Below are 16,549 nucleotides of genomic sequence, written 5' to 3'. Positions count from 1 at the left end.
TATAATTCAGGCAATGTTCCATACAAAGGCATCAATAAAACAATAAGTAACACATAACAGCTAAACAAAAATGCATGTAATAGAAAGTTAATCAAGATTACGGCAGCTCTTGTGACTTGCTCTTTGCTCTTTGTTTTCCCCAGATATTTGGTATTCAACACTCTCACAAAAAAAAAAAAAATTCAATAAACTCAGATTTTCAGAATTATGTTCTAAATAGCCACATTTAACATTCCTTGTTTATTCTTGTATCTCTTTATTCCAGCACTGAATTCAAAGGCAAACCATGAGGGTGTTGACATCAGGTGGAAGCAAAACTGGTCAATTTGTTGTATAAAAATCTGAAAAGTGAATTTACTGCAAGAAGCATGAGTAGAACGTCTGTCACATTACAATTTACACTGCAATCGGTATAAGAAAAACACCCACAAGTATGTTTCTCATAAAACATTATTGTACATCAACCACATTTATCAAAAGGAACCAAGTTCACAAAAATGCAAACCTTAATTTCTGACAAGAAACACCCCAACAATTCAATTCAAAACCTGAGAGTTCATGTGGTACCACTAAAACACACAAAACAGTATATACATTTGATAAAATGCTATATTCTTGAAACGGAGATACATAGAAAATACAGTGGTGACATGAATTGCATTAGACCCACATAACGCCTTCTCTTCAGTCTTACTGAACCAAACTAGAAACCAGCAAACACAAAACTAAACCATGATGTTAAACTTTCAAATTCTACTTAGGAACGATAAAAGAAACATGGACAGGAAATGAGGAGTGCATCATATAGGGAATATATGCCAAAACTGCAAAAACAGATTTTTTTTTATAGCTTATAGTGTTTCATATAATTTCACAATGTTCCTGAAATGTTCCTCAGCATCAACAGGCACAATCAGGAAAACGATAAAAGGATGGCAGAATCACTGCTAACATCTTATTAAAAGAACTATAAAGTAAAATTTACTCTGACAGTATGTCATTTCATGCTTCCACTTTTTTGTCTGTAAATTGATCAATGAAAGTCATGCCATTAATTCAGAGGACAGTTAGAGAAGTAATCTGCATTATTAACTGCATACAAAAACATGATCAAACAAGATACATGGAGACAATCTTGTTAAAGGTACAAACTGATTGGCTCAAAACATTTAAGTTCCCACCATTTTAATTTCATGAATCAGAATCGGATGGCTTATTGTCATTCCTAAACACAAAAAAATGACCTTGATACAATTTCAAAAATGGAGGTATTACAACAAATAAACATGAGCGGTCAGCATTCTCGCAATTCACTCTCCAAGTGTTGATTTGAGTGTTAACAGACCTTACAAGAGACAGCATATTTAAAGAGACAGTCATCCAATAATGAAGATAGTTTGGGGTCCAAACAACATCAAACACCATAGACTTTCATTATATGGACAAAATACATTTTGGGAGAAGAAAGTCATATAGGTTTGGAAAAACATTATGGTGAGCAAATAACAGAATTTATATTTTTTGGTGAACTATCCCTTTAAAGTTAAAAAATGAAGCTATGATGGATAATAGAACCACCATTTTAATGAGAAACGTTTATAAATGCAGACAAAATGAATCTTACACTGTTGTCTTTTTTTCTTTTTTCAACCAAAGCAGCATCAAAAAAATGTTAGCTCCACTGAAAATTGGTGTAAAGATGCTTCATTTGGATTGTATTTTTACCCATCACGGATTCATTTTCACTCAAGTTTAAAAGTAATTTAGAAGTCAGTTACATTATAAAATGATGAACAGCCTGTATCTTACAGCTTTTGTGTTCATGATGCTGGGAATAAAAACAACAAAACAAAACCAGGAATAAAAGAATGAAAATGAGTACAAGCGGGGCATACTGTTGTGTATAGTGTATCATATATGAGCATGATATTCTACAACCATTTAAAACAATGACTGCATCTGACTCAATCTAGAACAATAAATCTAGACATAATTTCCAGAAAATAGGCATATTGTTGTTTTTGTTTTTTGAAAAATGTAAAAATAGTCAATGTTTTGTCATTTACAGAATCAATGCAAAAAAACACCACAAATATTTACCAAACAAAATCAAAACATTACTTCAGTGACTGTTCATATGTTAGAAACATACATTTTGATGCAAATATTGGGGATTTGTATGTCCATTCTCAAAACATACACGACATTTCAAGTAAATACAGACTGGGAAGCAGGTTACAATAGTATAAAAATAAATCCAGATATCGTCTGACGCATTCAAGCAACGACTGCTAATAACTATGGTTTAAAAAGGCTAATAATAAATATCATACTCAATAAAAAAAGACATATATTGTTAGCAATCCATACATTAAACAAAAAAAATTTGCCTTTTTGCATTCAGTTACACTTTTTTTTTTAAAGAGGAGAATGGATCCCTCTCATTCAGTAATACATACCTTTAACTCCATTCGACTTTTCTGTTAGCGCCGATATAAAATTGAGCAACATCAAAAATAGTATGTACAATTTTTTTTTCAATAAATAACATTTTTGCTTTTTTTTTTTTTTTTTGCAAAATTTTGATCTATTTTAACATTATTGCCACAGATGTGTGTTGTGAACACACTCGCTCGCACAAAACACAAGACAACATGAGGGCGAAGATTCACCAGGTAAATTCTTTGCTGTATCACTAAGTTAGATGCACAAAAGGAACCCAGGATTCCCAAGACGACTGATTTGATCAGTGTATGTGGACAGATGAGTGAAAGGGGTTTATTTGGGCAGTGGTGGCAGAGGTGGAGGTGGTTCTGAGGGTAAAGGTGGTGCTTGGGTTCCTCCGCGAGCGCTACTGCTATACCGATACTCTCCATACTGAGAGCGATAGTCAAAGATCTGAGGTTGTGCTGGCTGCACCCCCTGCGCACTGAGCAGCGAGTTCAACATGTCAAACGTGTCCTGGTACTCGTTGGACTGGCTGCCCGTATTGTGGCCGTTCGTGTCGGCTTTGTCCAACTTGGAGTGTGAATAGTTTCCCTGATGGTGGAGCGAGGGAAGGATGTCGGAGCCCTGACCCATCGCGTGGGAGGGCACTCCAGGAAGCGTCGGCAACTGAAATGAGTTTCTGGTCGATTTGCTGACTTTCGCGGGATGGGTGCCAGAAGAAGCATCTGGCAGATGAGTCCTTTTTCGGGACGAGGATGACGAAGTACTCGTTCTCATAGAGTCACCTGAGATCTTTTTGGTACTTCCTGAAGCGCTGGCAGAACTTGAGTGTTTTTGTGCTGAGGATGAGGAAGAGCCAGTGGTGGAAGAGGAGGAGTGGTGGTGGTGATGGTGATGATGATGGTGATGGTGGTTGGACCGCTCTCGGTGCTTCTCGCGAGTTTTCCCATCTTCACCGGACCCGCTACGCCTTTCTGGAACCCGAATCCGCACTTTAATATCCGAGTCGTACCCTCGACTGCTGCTACTGCTGCTGTTTCCACCGCTGCCTGATTGGCCTGGCAAGCGCATTTTTATGGAACTACGTTCTGTTCGTTCGTCCAGTGGGATCTTCAGGACGATAGGTGAGGGGTTATTTTGGTCTGAGGAACTAGAGGTGGACTGCTGGTGGTGATGGTGCTTCTCCTTCCTCTGCTGGTTCATGAGGGCCTGGGCGGCAGTGGCATATCCCTGTTTCACACTAGCCTCCATATTCACCAAATTCCGCTTCTGCGCTGCCAGCTCATCTGCATGCTTCACCCGATACTCGCTCAGAGACATCTTAGCAGGTGCGTGAAGCTCATTGGTGGAGGGCTGCTCCTTGGCAGGAGGCTGCCAGTGTTGGGATGAGGGAGCAGCGCTAAGGTCGTCAGCTGAGGAGTCCACGGAGGAAACGGAGGGTGGGGCGGAGAGGCTCATCAGCCCGGCCAATGTAGTGTCGGACGATGCCATGGAGATCATGTTCAAAATGGCTTCTGACTGATCACCATCTTGCACTTTTGATTTCTTGGTAGTTTGACCTGCAGCCTGAGTCACAACAAACAAGAAAATAAATTATGAAGATGAAATTTGTATGATCAAAACAGACTACAGAGGGAAAGTTTTTTGGTAAGAAAGAAATTAATGATTTTATTCAGCAGGAATGCATAAAACAAAGACATTATAAAAGATTTATATTTCAATTAAAAGCTGCTCTTTTGAACTTTCTAGTAATAAAAATAAAAATTAAAATAAAATTTAATTAACAATTTTAAAAAATATAGAAAATGAAGGCAAACTGACTTACTTTCCAGTTTCTGATGCGTTTTAAGCGGCTGGGCGTCTTCTCCAAGATCTGCAGGAACTCATGTGTGAGCTCTGTGAAATCATTATCAAAATCTTTAGGACTTAAGGAAAGCATAAGTCTTGAAAAATTCATTTAAAAAGCTATATAAATCATTTTCCTGGTAAGACCCAAAAATCTATTTCAAGGTTACAATGCAGTAAACTGAATTAAATAAACTATGTTTTTAAACAATGAAACAAACATCATATCCTTATCTAAATATCTAGTATTAAACTTTCCCTGTATTTGATAGACAATTGCCATTTCAAAAGAAAATCACGTACCATCCAACAGCTCAAGGGTCACCGTGGGGTCAACATACTCCCACCAGTGTTTGCCATCTGTGGAAACCGGAATCTCCCAGTTGGACCATTTGCAAGCCAGATGAATACAAACACAAGCTACGATGGGCGGGCTGTACTGCAGGCAGAATGTGGTCAAGTGGAGACTGCAGCAAAAAGAGAACCCATAAACACCAAAACACATGAGAACAAACAAAAAAACATTTAACAGTATTGTTACGCTACAGTAATAAATACACTAGCATTCAAAAGTAAGGCCTTTACTTCAAAAATAAGTCTTAATTTTAGCTTTTGTAATCTAATTTGTAGAAAAAATGTAGCCTTTGATAAACTGATCAAGCCAGATTACAGTTCTGGTAGTTTACACATCTGAACATCAACATACCTGTTTGTTGCCATGAAATATGAGGTTTGAGCCAAATCCTTACTCGCTGGAACAACAAAGGGAAGCTCATAATCAAGACGTGAAATCTTTGATCTTGGTGAGCTAGAAGTACCCATAACTGAGCAATACGAAGCACAGTTTATAGTGAGCAGGTGGTTCTCACCTCGCACAAGCTGGGTACACTTGACAACATGTGTGTGGGGATGATCAATGGTGATCTCAAAAGCTGCAAGGAAGAAAGCAGACGAGAGAGGGACTTTTAGTGTTGATTTGAACAATAATGACTCTTCAGACGTGAAGCCCCCACACACAATTTACGCGATGAGTGAGTGAATCACAAACATGGGTCTTCCTGTACTTGACTGGTGAAATATCTTTGAGCTCCAAGCAAGTGGCCTGTTGGGCGATTTGGTTATAGTCAAAATTTTCAAAACAAATGACCATTATGGGCACCAGAAGAGTATTTTCCAAACTGGAGGATATTATGTCAGATGTTGATACCATTATCATCTCCTGATTTAATATGCTGTAAAACTATTATGCTATTGCACACAATCCTAAAAAAAAAAGAAAAAAAAAAAAAAAGAATAGATATTCACAGCAACAATTTCATAACAATGAGAGAGATTTGAAGACTAAATGCCACTGAAGATAAAACAGCGTTTCTGCGTATCTTATGAAAGCAGATTTTAAAAAAATGTTAAGACCAAGTAAAGACAATTTTAAGAAAACTGAAATAATTTAAAAAAATAATATGGCCTATAATGTAAAAGTCTTGTGTTAACAATACTTCAGAGTTTTAAAAAATTATATAAATATCCATTTACATTTATTTAAAAAAACAAACAAAGAAATGCTTGTATAGCTCCGCTTCCGACCAGTAGAATATGAAAATAAATTTTTATTGTATCTTCCGCTATTCGTTTTTTGCAGGGCATGCAACATTTAATGCCATGACTTATGAATATAAGACTTTCTGCTTCAATTTAAGACAATTTTTGGCCTTTTTGTGGAAAGGTGAATCACGACTTTTTAAGACATGCAGAAACACTGTAAAACTGTTTTAGTTGACAGGGTCAACTAAATATACATTAAAAGATAAATTAAGATTTAAGCAGATTGAGGTTGGTACTTGGTACTGATACTGCAGAAAAAAAAAAAAAATGTTACAGGTTTTTTTTTTTATTTAATACCAGAAGTTTTGACATTTCCAGTGGACTCAAGATATACTAAGATTGACACACAAAACTGATAGCACTGAGAAACCACACACAGGAAGGGTGCATTGCCAGATTGACATGGAAATAAAAATGAAAAAAGGTTACAGTAGTATGGCTCTTAAAGAAGAGCTTATAATAGACCTGTCGACTCCTGGGAATTAGCAGTGAATGAGAGTAAATGTGGTTATTCGGTGCATCTCTCTAGTATGGTGATTCACTGACCCATTCTTGCCCTTCCAAACTTACCCAGGGTCTGGAGTATAATGCTCTCAAGAATGACCAGGTCTTGGGCTTGTTGCAGGTATGTCTGAGATTGAGAGGACAGGCAGGTTACTCACATGGTCTGTTGGTCATGACTACATGCTCACTCGTTCTGATCAAATTATCATGACCCTCTTTTTGCACCAAGCCAATCACCTTATCATACAAGTTATGTCCTTTCAATTCATTAATATCATAGTTAGTGCAGACTAAGACAACAGATAAAGACTGAAGAAAGTTTACACACATCCAACCTAAGAGGGAAAAAAATGAGATCAATTCAGCAGAAAATATAGAAATATGTGGATTACACAACCTGTTCAAAAGAAAAGCAATGTTATGGTTGATGCTGTAGTTCAGCTGCTTGTGATTACATTTGATATTTTAGATTAGTTGATACAAATATTGATCTGATATCAGTTATAAAGTGAGAGTGAAGAATTTTTGTCAAGCCAAAATATTACAGACAAAAAAAACAAAAAGAGTTTATGTTTCTCAAAAAACTGAAATCCCACTATTCATTGAAGACACTGGAAAGTAAACTATTTCTTTATGGAATTATTCCTTTCATTTACTCTCCCTCATGTCATTTCAGACCTGTATGACTTCAGTTGAACATAAAAGAAGATATTTGAGAAATATCTCAGTAGTTTTTTGTTCATACAATGGAGGTCTGTGGCAACATGTTTGATTACCAACATGCCTGCATCAAAATATCTTTTATGTTCCACAAATGTAACAATAGCCGCTTTTCCACTATTGGGCCAGTCCAAGCCAGTGCTTTAAACGGGCCAGATGGAGCTAATACACTCGGACCTGTAGCACAGAGGCCAAAATAGCGCGGTGTTTTCATCATCAGACCAGAAGCTCCACTGTGCTTCAATAAAACCCGCCCTTTACACACCTCTCAGGAATAACGTCATGCAATTATCAGAAAACTAATAAGAAATAATTCACTGGAAATAACGCGATCACAAAACAAACACTATAAAAGGAGCTGTTTGTTTGCATGCTTTGTTAAATATTTAAATCCAAAAGCATTGATGTTTTACTATAATAAGTGATATATTCATCATAATGAATTAATTTGTCAGGATTGAAAATTAGTCACACAGAAATAAAGCTTTGTGAACATAGCCTGCATATTCAGTCGAGTTGGTCACAGTAGCCTATAAACACTGCATTTAGAAAAAATAGTATTTTTCTATATTTTCATAAAAGCTCCCAAACAAAAAACATAATTATATTTTTATGACATAGGCTACGCGGAGCTCAACTCTCGAGACGAGACTTATGACAGATAAAATATGTTACTAAATAAATACATGATTGTGATAGAGAATATAAGCTGACATCTGATTTCTTCAAGTGGTCGCATTTACCATGTTTACTATGATAACGTTAATGCCTAGCGTGCATAGTCTTTTGCATCGCTTATAAATATTTCTGCCTTGTATGGTGATTATAATCCACATCGGATAAAGTTATTTCAAAAACTCACTGCTGACTGAAAATTAGTTTTGAGCTCAACTTATTTTAAAAAGTTTTTAATGCTGGTGTTATAGCGGTTATCTTTCTGAAATGATCTACGGCGCTGACTCTCTACAGACTCGGAGCAACTCCACCTTTGTTCAGAACCACTCCTCTAGCCTCAGCTGGCCTGCTTTGGCCCAAAGTTTTCGTCCGGCCAAAAAACCCAAGCCGTTGGCCCCAAGGAAGCACCGACGAGGCACGATCAAGCACCTGAAGTGACAGTGGAAACGCGACTGGCCCTGGCACGTACTAGCACGCATACTTTTGGCCCGACAATGGAAACGCGGCTAATGTTATACAGGTTTGAAACGACATGAGAGAGTAAATGACGACATATTTTTGGGTGAACTATCCCTTTAAGAAATGGTTAAAAAAAATAAGAAACATTTTTTTTAAGGAAAATATGGTCAAGAAGAACTGAACTCTAATAAGTTCCATTTAAACAAAGTATGTGAAACCAGTGACTCTCACATATGGTTTAAAGGCCATGTCATATAGATACTATCATTACTTACATCACTCCTGGTGTCTGGTGATGGGTCCTGAGGATTGAGACATGCATGGGTCACCTTAATCACATGCTCTAGCTTGCGGGGCTGTTCTTCCACTTTGGCGGCTAAAAAGAGAGCTGCAGGAGCAATCACCTGGACAGCACATGACAGAAACAGAGAGGTTAGAGTCCCGTCCAATGCTGCCAACTGTTTTATAAAAAGCTTGTGGAAGAATAAAGGACATACATTCCGGTGGAAGCGAGTGAAGGACTGGATCATGTAGAACCGATGCATATACACAATGGCAGTGTTAATTGTAAGTTGAGACCTAATAGTACAAAGTTAAGGATTGTAACACTAAAAGCATTTAAGAAAAACAGCTCAACTCAACAACCTCAGTATTTCAAAATGATCATAACTAGTATTGATATTTAGGAGAGCATGTCCAGCCAAAATTTATTGAGCAACATGCTGCATATTTTCATTAAATTCTTGTATTTTAAATAATTAGAGGTACTATCGTTTAATTGTAGACACATCAGCACCATTATTCAAATGTAAAAGTGAAAGCACTTATTCCTACCAAAAGAAAAATAATTCAACTACTTTCTTTTAATCTATGGAACATCATTAACCTAAAATAAAACCTATTATGGACGTTATATATTCTAATACTGTATTAGAACTTCTCTCAAGCAGGGCAAGTCAAGATATGTTTAAATAATACTAACGGATATATGTTTGGAATGGCATAAATATCATATAAATCTAACACTAAAGTGTAAACAAATGGTATAATGAAGAAAATTGTGGAAAATGGAGAGTGGGAATGGCAGTGACACCGGCTGCGCTATTGTTCAGCAGGAAAGACACCTCCAGCTAGGCCCTGCGGCCTAAACGAAACCAACAAAAAATAAAACACAAAACGGGGACAGAAATATTTTATTCCGTTCGCCTTAATCCACAAGTTTCACAACACAAAAGGCGTGTTTACTGGTAGAGCTGTTTCAGGTCATTATAATGCTGAAACTCAACACCACACAAGCCGCCCGAACCGGCGTCAGACTCCTTAGAGCAGCTGCCGAGAACGACGCCTCACAAACTGAAAAAGATACACGTTGAGCCGCTGTCCCATGTCCTGCAGCAGGTTAGCAGCTTGCTGTCGGTATGAGAGCTCTTTGTCGGGATCAAGTCCCGCTCGGCGAGATGGGCTGTTTTCGATTTGTTCGCGCGTGAAGTACCATTTATTGTTATTTAGCGAAAGCGAAGGGAACGAAGCCGCCATTACTGAGAAGGACAATGTTTTAAAATCTCACTGCGTCACAGGAAGCGCGTCATCGCCGGCTGGAATGCGACTGCTGTATCATTTGACCTTAACCCGTTCAGAACGGACACAAAATTATCTTTCTTTTCCAAATGCATCCATAAATTACAGTTAATCATTTATTTATTTATATTTATGCCGATTACAAATCTAAAGATACCCCGATATAAGGATATGTTATTTCAAGAAATGTAAATTATACACAAATACATAAATTATACATTAATGCAAAATCATTTTAGATTCAGCTTGGTTTTTAACAAATTAAATGATTTTCTTAAAAAAAAAAAACAGAATTAACAGACCACCGAGCACACAACTTTGAAACGAGTTAAATATATATATATATATATATATATATATATATATATATATATATATATATATATATATATATATATATATATATATATATATATATAAAATAGAATATCAAACACACAAAAAGCCATTCACAAATTATTTTTATGTACCAAAAATATTATAAGATGGCATTCAATTTACAATGAACTTATTCAACATTATAAAAGCATCATGGGCACCAAAGTCCCTTTAAGACTAGTCTTACTAGTCTTGTTTTTAAGCATTTAAATACTAGTGAATTATAAAATAATAAAATAAAATGAAATAAAAATAAATAAATAAATAAATACATAATAAAAATATCAGCACAGTCTCAAAATAATTTATTCTAACCTCCCAAACACACACATACAACTTTCATATCCGTAAGTACAAAATTACCACGAATAGAAATATTATAATACATTATATTAAAATATATTTACAATAAATTATGTATTTTTTCAACTAAATCCAACAATATCCAAGCTTTTTATTCTTCATTTCTGATAGAGCGTTTGGATATTGTATCAGATTTATTAAAATATATATACAAATATATCAGCTGTATTTACATTTTCTTTGACATTTAATAGTACCATTTTCTGTAAGTCTTTATGTGTGATAATCATACATTCTTGCGGTTTCATTTTTTAAGTAGGTTGAGCATCACAATCCAACCTTGTTATAAATACAGGATTCCATGTGACTTTTATTTTGGATTTTCGATTGTTCCTTTTTTTGTTCCTTTTAACCTGTTTATATACGGTCTATGCTTTTAACCCGATGCGGGTTTTTAAAACATCTATTTTTATTTCAAAACCACTCTTAAATTTTTTTTATACGTAATAATAATCAATATGTAACAACAATATACTTGCACGTCAGCATCAACTGATGTCGCCTTCCATTGGTGAACCTAGAGAGAAAGACCGTGACGAATGCGGAAGTGTTTATGTTGCGTGTGGTTTAGCTGCTAATATACAGTAGCGTGCAGTCAAATAAAATGACCGAGACCAAAGCTAAAAATATCAGCGCCATTCCAATCGATGGATTCAGCAATGTTCGCATCACATCATTATGGAGCTTTCTACAGTCTGTAAGTTTACAGCAAAATTAAATTCTCTTTTTAAGGTTCACATAAGGCTAATCCAGGTTCTCGGGTATTTTTCATGTAGGTCACGTAGATTAAGTGAAGAAAACTTTTTTTGTACCTAAGAAGAACTAGTAATAATCTTGTGAACTGGTTTCCAGGTTGACTGGTCTGAACCCTGGCTGATGGGTCTGCTGGTCTTTCACGTCTTGTGTTTTGCTTTCACCATTCTGTCCTGCAAATTCTACCGCCTACAGATCTGTCATTTTCTCCTGATGGGTGAGTTTTTGCATCGAAAAAAATGCTTTCAGGGTAAATTTATAGAATTTAGAATGGAAAAACAAAGCATTAATTTTCTGAGAAGATTCCATTAAAACAAACACAATGTGTTTTCTTAATTGTGAAGGCATTCTAAATATAAGTTATATTTAATTATAGTAAAAGTTAATTATAGATTTACCAGATGACATTTTCATCTTTTGCAGTTGCAATGGTTTACAGTGCAGAATACCTGAACGAGCTGGCAGCAATGAATTGGAGGTGATTATATCCCCATCAAATGATCTTACAGATGTTGTTAGTTGTTATGCTTCCTACTGTGTTGATAATGTAATCCCTGATAAAATTGTACAGTTATATCCAAACAATAAGCCATGGGTAAGGAAATCACTAAAGCTGTTGCTAAACAAAAAGATGCAGGCATTTAGGGAAGGAAACTTTTTAGAATTGAATAAGTTGAAAAAGGAAATAAGAAGTGAAATAAGGAGGGCAAAGCAGGGTTACAAAGAAAAAATAGAGAAAGACTTTGGTGGTAGGAATTTACGTTCAGCCTGGGATGGTATGAGAACGGTTATCGGCACCAGGAGAGAAAAGAATGTCAAGGTTGTGTTAGAAGGTTTTAGTTGTGACAGTTTGCTTGCAACAGAGCTAAACAAATTTTATTTGAGGTTTGATACCACTAATTTTAGTAATGTTATTTTAGAACAGAAATCACATTTATCTGGAAATGGTGTTGTCCCCTTTTTTGACGAACAAGCTGTGGTCAATATGTTTAAGCACTCCAGATCAGAAAAAAAGCCCTGGGCCTGACAATATAAGCAGTCGCCTGCTCATCTCTTGTGCAGAGCAGTTAGGTCCAATTTTTCATTATATTTTCCAGATGTCCCTAGAGCAACAGAGAGTGCCGAACATATGGAAACAGTCAACAGTTATTCCAGTGGCCAAACTAAATCATCCAAAATTATTAAATGACTTTAGGCCAGTAGCTCTGACCTCCTTAGTCATGAAGTGTTTTGAAAAACTGGTTAAAAAAGTCATACTTACAAAAACAGAGAATCTCCTAGATCCACTACAGTTCGCTTATAGGGCTAAGCGAGGGGTAGATGATGCCACTACTACCTTGTTAAACTTACTATTCAAACATCTTGAAGGTAGTAAAACACACGCAAGGATTTTATTTGTTGATTTTTCATCGGCTTTTAATACAATCCAACCACATATTTTAGTTGATAAGCTCTTAAAGAACTTTGACCTCGATTTTAATATTGTGGGATGGATTCTTGATTTTTTAACCGACAGAACTCCGAGAGTGAGGGTGAATGGTTGCTTGTCTGAGGAGATGTCATCATCCACTGGGTCTCCTCAGGGGTGTGTCCTCTCACCTCTCCTTTATATTCTTTATTCTGACGATTGCCGCAGCCAGCATGAAAATAGACATATTTTAAAATTTGCAGATGACTCTGCTATTGTCAGTCTCCTCTCTAATGAAGAAAGTGACCATGGTCCTGTTGTGGATGATTTTGCACTTTGGTGTGATAGGATATTTTCGAAAAGACAAAGGATATGCAGATTGATTTTAGGCGAAAGTCATCAACTCCACAGACCACTATTATAAATGGGAAGATGGTGGAATTCGTAGAAACATACAAGTATCTAGGCAGTTTGATCGACAATAAGTTAACTTTTACCTCTAACACTGAAATGCTTTGCAAAAGAGGCCAACAAAGACCGTTTTGTCTTCCCAAATTGTCAAAATTTCGTGTTGATAAGACTCTCATGACCCTTTTTTAGAAATCATACATTGAGTCTGTTTTAACATTCTCATTAATTTGCTGGTATGGTAGTCTCACTGTCAAGGCCAAAACTGCCCTTTCCAATATAGTGAAGGTCAGTAGTAAAATTATAGGTGTCCAGCAGAGTAGCCTTTCTGTCCTGTATGATAGACAGGTAGTTAGGAAGGCCAACGCAGTTATCTCTGATAGCTCCCACCCCCTTCATTCTGAGTTCCAGATATTGCCTTCCGGGTCTCGGTACAGATTACCTCCAGTGAAGAATAACAGATATAAGCATTCATTCGTCCCGAGAGCCATCTTGTTTATGAATTCAGCCCGGAGGAGTAGACAGACTATAACTATTAAATAGTGATGGGGTTATTATTATTATAATATGTATAGTATTGCTTGTTTTTGATGATGTTGTTGCTGAAATGGGGATGGTTATGGAAATGTTGCTATAGTATGAAATTGTCAGATTTTACTTTAACAAGGGCCTGTTACATTAAGTATTTCTTATGTGTTTTTGTCTTGTATTTGTGCATCTGTGACTGTTCTGTTTTTATCTTGCTGCAAAACCAATTGCCCTATGGGGACAAATAAAGTCTAAAGTCTAAGTCTAAAGTCCATCATAACCCCCTGTTATGATTTTATGTTTACTTTGTTATACTTAATGTGACTGCATTTTGTTTTTAGGTCTTTTTCAAAGTTCCAATACTTTGATTCAAAAGGAATGTTCATATCACTAGTATACTCAGTCCCGCTCTTGCTCAACACTGTTGTTATTGTGGTAAGTATTTTTTTTTCTTTTAGAATAGTCTTTAATATAGAACACTCAAATATGTATTTCATCTGATTCTTTTTACAGAGTATGTTAATATTTTGCCCTTTGATTTAAACTCAGTTTTTGTGTTTTAGGCTGTGTGGGTGTGGAGGACCTTCTCAACCATGACAGAATTGAAGATACGGCAGTTAAAAAGAAAAGCAGCAAGAGAGAGCAAGAAAATGCAATAGAAGACATGAACAGGATGTGCTCCATTTCATAATGTGCAGTGGTGGAGTGCAGATATAGTGAACGAAAAGACTGTTTAGTACAGGGTGATCATTAGAAAATATGTGGTGCGAAGGTTCTTAAGTGTTATTTCAGATTGCTGATGGACGATAACTCCATCTGCTAGCAGATACTCAATGGAACATGTGATTTTTATAAAAATCACAATTTTATGGAATCTGTTGGGAAAAGCCATCAACTGTATTATGCAACTGCTTTGTGTACATGTTAACCATTCCAGAGCTCAATATTGCTTATTTGTCTGTTGTTAACACTGAATGGATAAAAACCTGTTTCTGAGTGTCGAACATGTAAATTGTGTATTTATACAAGTAAAATAAATTGTTGTTTTTTTTTTATAGATATCAGTGTGAATATCTTCCCGTGTTACATCAAAGACTGAGATGCACGACACCTTAACTCTAAGACCACATTGAAAATACATTTTATTTAGATTAATTATATGTGACCCTGGATCAACCCAAAAGGTCAACCCAAAAAACCTTTACTCACCCTCAAACTTTCCAAGATGTTGATTCACGAAGTTTTCACGCTTACATATAATTAGCGGCGGTATGGTATGCGTATTTGGCGTGCTGTCCGGGGAAGGGCTCCGAGCTCGGGAATGGCCTGAACCTAGAGTACCCCCCCCCCTTCCCCGTCTAGTTGTAAAGTGAACTTGAATTGGGGAGATGGGGTGGAGGAGGGATGCTGATAAACCATCAATGGATAATGGTAAGTCAGCTGTATTTATACTATGGTATTGATTACTTTAAACTCTAAACTAAATTCCATGTTTGTAAGAAACAAGTTCACCATTAATGCATTTTAATATCAAACCATTGCTTTCAGCTAAAATACAAGTCCATAATTCATAATAATGATTTATCCAGTGAAAGAGTCCATCTCCAGTTGTCCTCTCACATCAAAACCCACCGACATATTTGTCTAGAACTAGAAGAGTGCTAGTTCTGTGCACATTTCTCTCCTGATTCAGAATAGTTTTTTTGTACTAGAGGTAGCAATATTATGGATAGAAGACAATTTTTTAACCAGATGCAACCGTTTGAAGTTAAAAACATGTTTGATTTATTTCTTACAAACTTAATCTTTTCTCTTTACAAGATGATAATTGATGGACTGGAGTTGAGTGTGTTACTTGTGGATTATTGCGATGTTTTTATCAGTTGTTTGGACTCTCATTCTGACTGCACCCATTCACTGCAGAGGATTCATCGGTGAGCATGTGATCGAATGCTACTTTCCTCCAAATCTGTTCCAATGAAGAAACAAACTCATCTACATCTTGCAAAGCCTGAGGCTGAGTACATTTTCAACAAAATATCATTTGTCAACTATTCCTTTAATATTTTAATGATAATATTTATACATTAAGATTAGTTAACTTTCACACAAATTATTATGCATATCATATCATTTGCAATGAAAAAAGTATTAAATTAGAAAAAAAGTAAAAGAGAAGATTTTTTTTAAACAAAATATCTTCCTTTAACCAGTAGAGGGGGCAGTATACCAATTCCCCAGGGTTTCGTGTAGTCCATAAATGTTGCAATGAATGCACCCTATAAGGTCAGAGTCACATGCATGCGTGCATAATTAGACTATTATAAGTAGCTTTGAAGAGCTCAGGATTATACAATTCATTGAAGTGATGCTCAAAATGCAAAGCTAATCATTATGAAAATCATCTGGCCTGAAGAGGATTTTGATTTTTTTGATGTGCAATGATGGTGATTTAGATTGCGGCTATCAGGTACCACGCTTCACTTACGCAGTCTTGAGATCTCAACCTAAAACCAACAGTGGCAAAACTTCAAAGTCACTACCGTCCTCCCGAGTCAGTAAAATGAAATCATATATCACAGGATTACTGACTTTTCATTCTTCACTCCCTTTTTGTCTCTCTACGGGACAGTGAATGGAGCCGAAATCCAGCTGTGGATTCCAAAATTAATTCCGTTTCATATCGGTGTGATGTTACATGATATCTTTTTTAATGTAAAGTTGTAATGCTAACAATCCTCCTCAAGGGTCTGTTTCATTGTGAGTTAGTTGTGGTGAAGCCAGGCTTTGGCCCAGCATTTCTGTTTTATGTGAGTTTTGACTTGGTCCTCATGCCAATTCTATAGTCAAACCACAAGAACCATGTTAAGCAGGAAGCAT

General features: G+C 36.3%; 2 protein-coding genes across 4 annotated transcripts in view; one reads left to right on the top strand and one right to left on the bottom strand.

Annotated features, from left to right (window-relative positions):
* LOC132129177 (transmembrane protein 18-like) overlaps positions 1-14,724 on the top strand; it is a 386,729-nt gene extending 372,005 nt beyond the window's left edge. Inside the window, exons 2-6 of one of the 2 annotated variants that reach the window (XM_059540667.1) lie at positions 11,161-11,269; positions 11,425-11,542; positions 11,749-11,803; positions 14,011-14,104; positions 14,233-14,724. In XM_059540667.1, the coding sequence (XP_059396650.1) occupies positions 11,177-11,269; positions 11,425-11,542; positions 11,749-11,803; positions 14,011-14,104; positions 14,233-14,328 (456 nt within the window). In that variant the 5' untranslated portion in view covers positions 11,161-11,176 and the 3' untranslated portion in view covers positions 14,329-14,724. Of the gene's footprint in view, positions 1-11,079; positions 11,270-11,424; positions 11,543-11,748; positions 11,804-14,010; positions 14,105-14,232 lie in introns of those variants that run through there. The other variant, XM_059540666.1, reaches the window with a different exon arrangement.
* ccnt1 (cyclin T1) lies at positions 2,133-9,848 on the bottom strand. 2 transcript variants are annotated; one of them, XM_059540649.1, is made up of 9 exons: positions 9,620-9,846; positions 8,751-8,832; positions 8,529-8,657; positions 6,466-6,526; positions 5,163-5,225; positions 5,000-5,045; positions 4,597-4,760; positions 4,274-4,344; positions 2,133-4,014 (listed from the first exon to the last, which is right to left on the bottom strand). In XM_059540649.1, the coding sequence occupies exons 1-9, from the start codon at positions 9,787-9,789 to the stop codon at positions 2,779-2,781; spliced, it is 2,022 nt and encodes a 673-aa protein (XP_059396632.1). In that variant the 5' UTR covers positions 9,790-9,846; the 3' UTR covers positions 2,133-2,778. The 2 variants fall into 2 exon arrangements, with proteins under 2 accessions (XP_059396632.1, XP_059396631.1); XM_059540648.1 differs by having other exon boundaries at positions 5,000-5,225; positions 9,620-9,848.
* Positions 14,725-16,549: the final 1,825 nt, after the last annotated feature.

Source organism: Carassius carassius, chromosome 46 (genome assembly GCF_963082965.1).
Source record: "Carassius carassius chromosome 46, fCarCar2.1, whole genome shotgun sequence".
Classification (NCBI taxonomy): Eukaryota; Metazoa; Chordata; class Actinopteri; order Cypriniformes; family Cyprinidae; genus Carassius; species Carassius carassius.
This window is presented reverse-complemented; position numbering and strand designations above follow the sequence as displayed.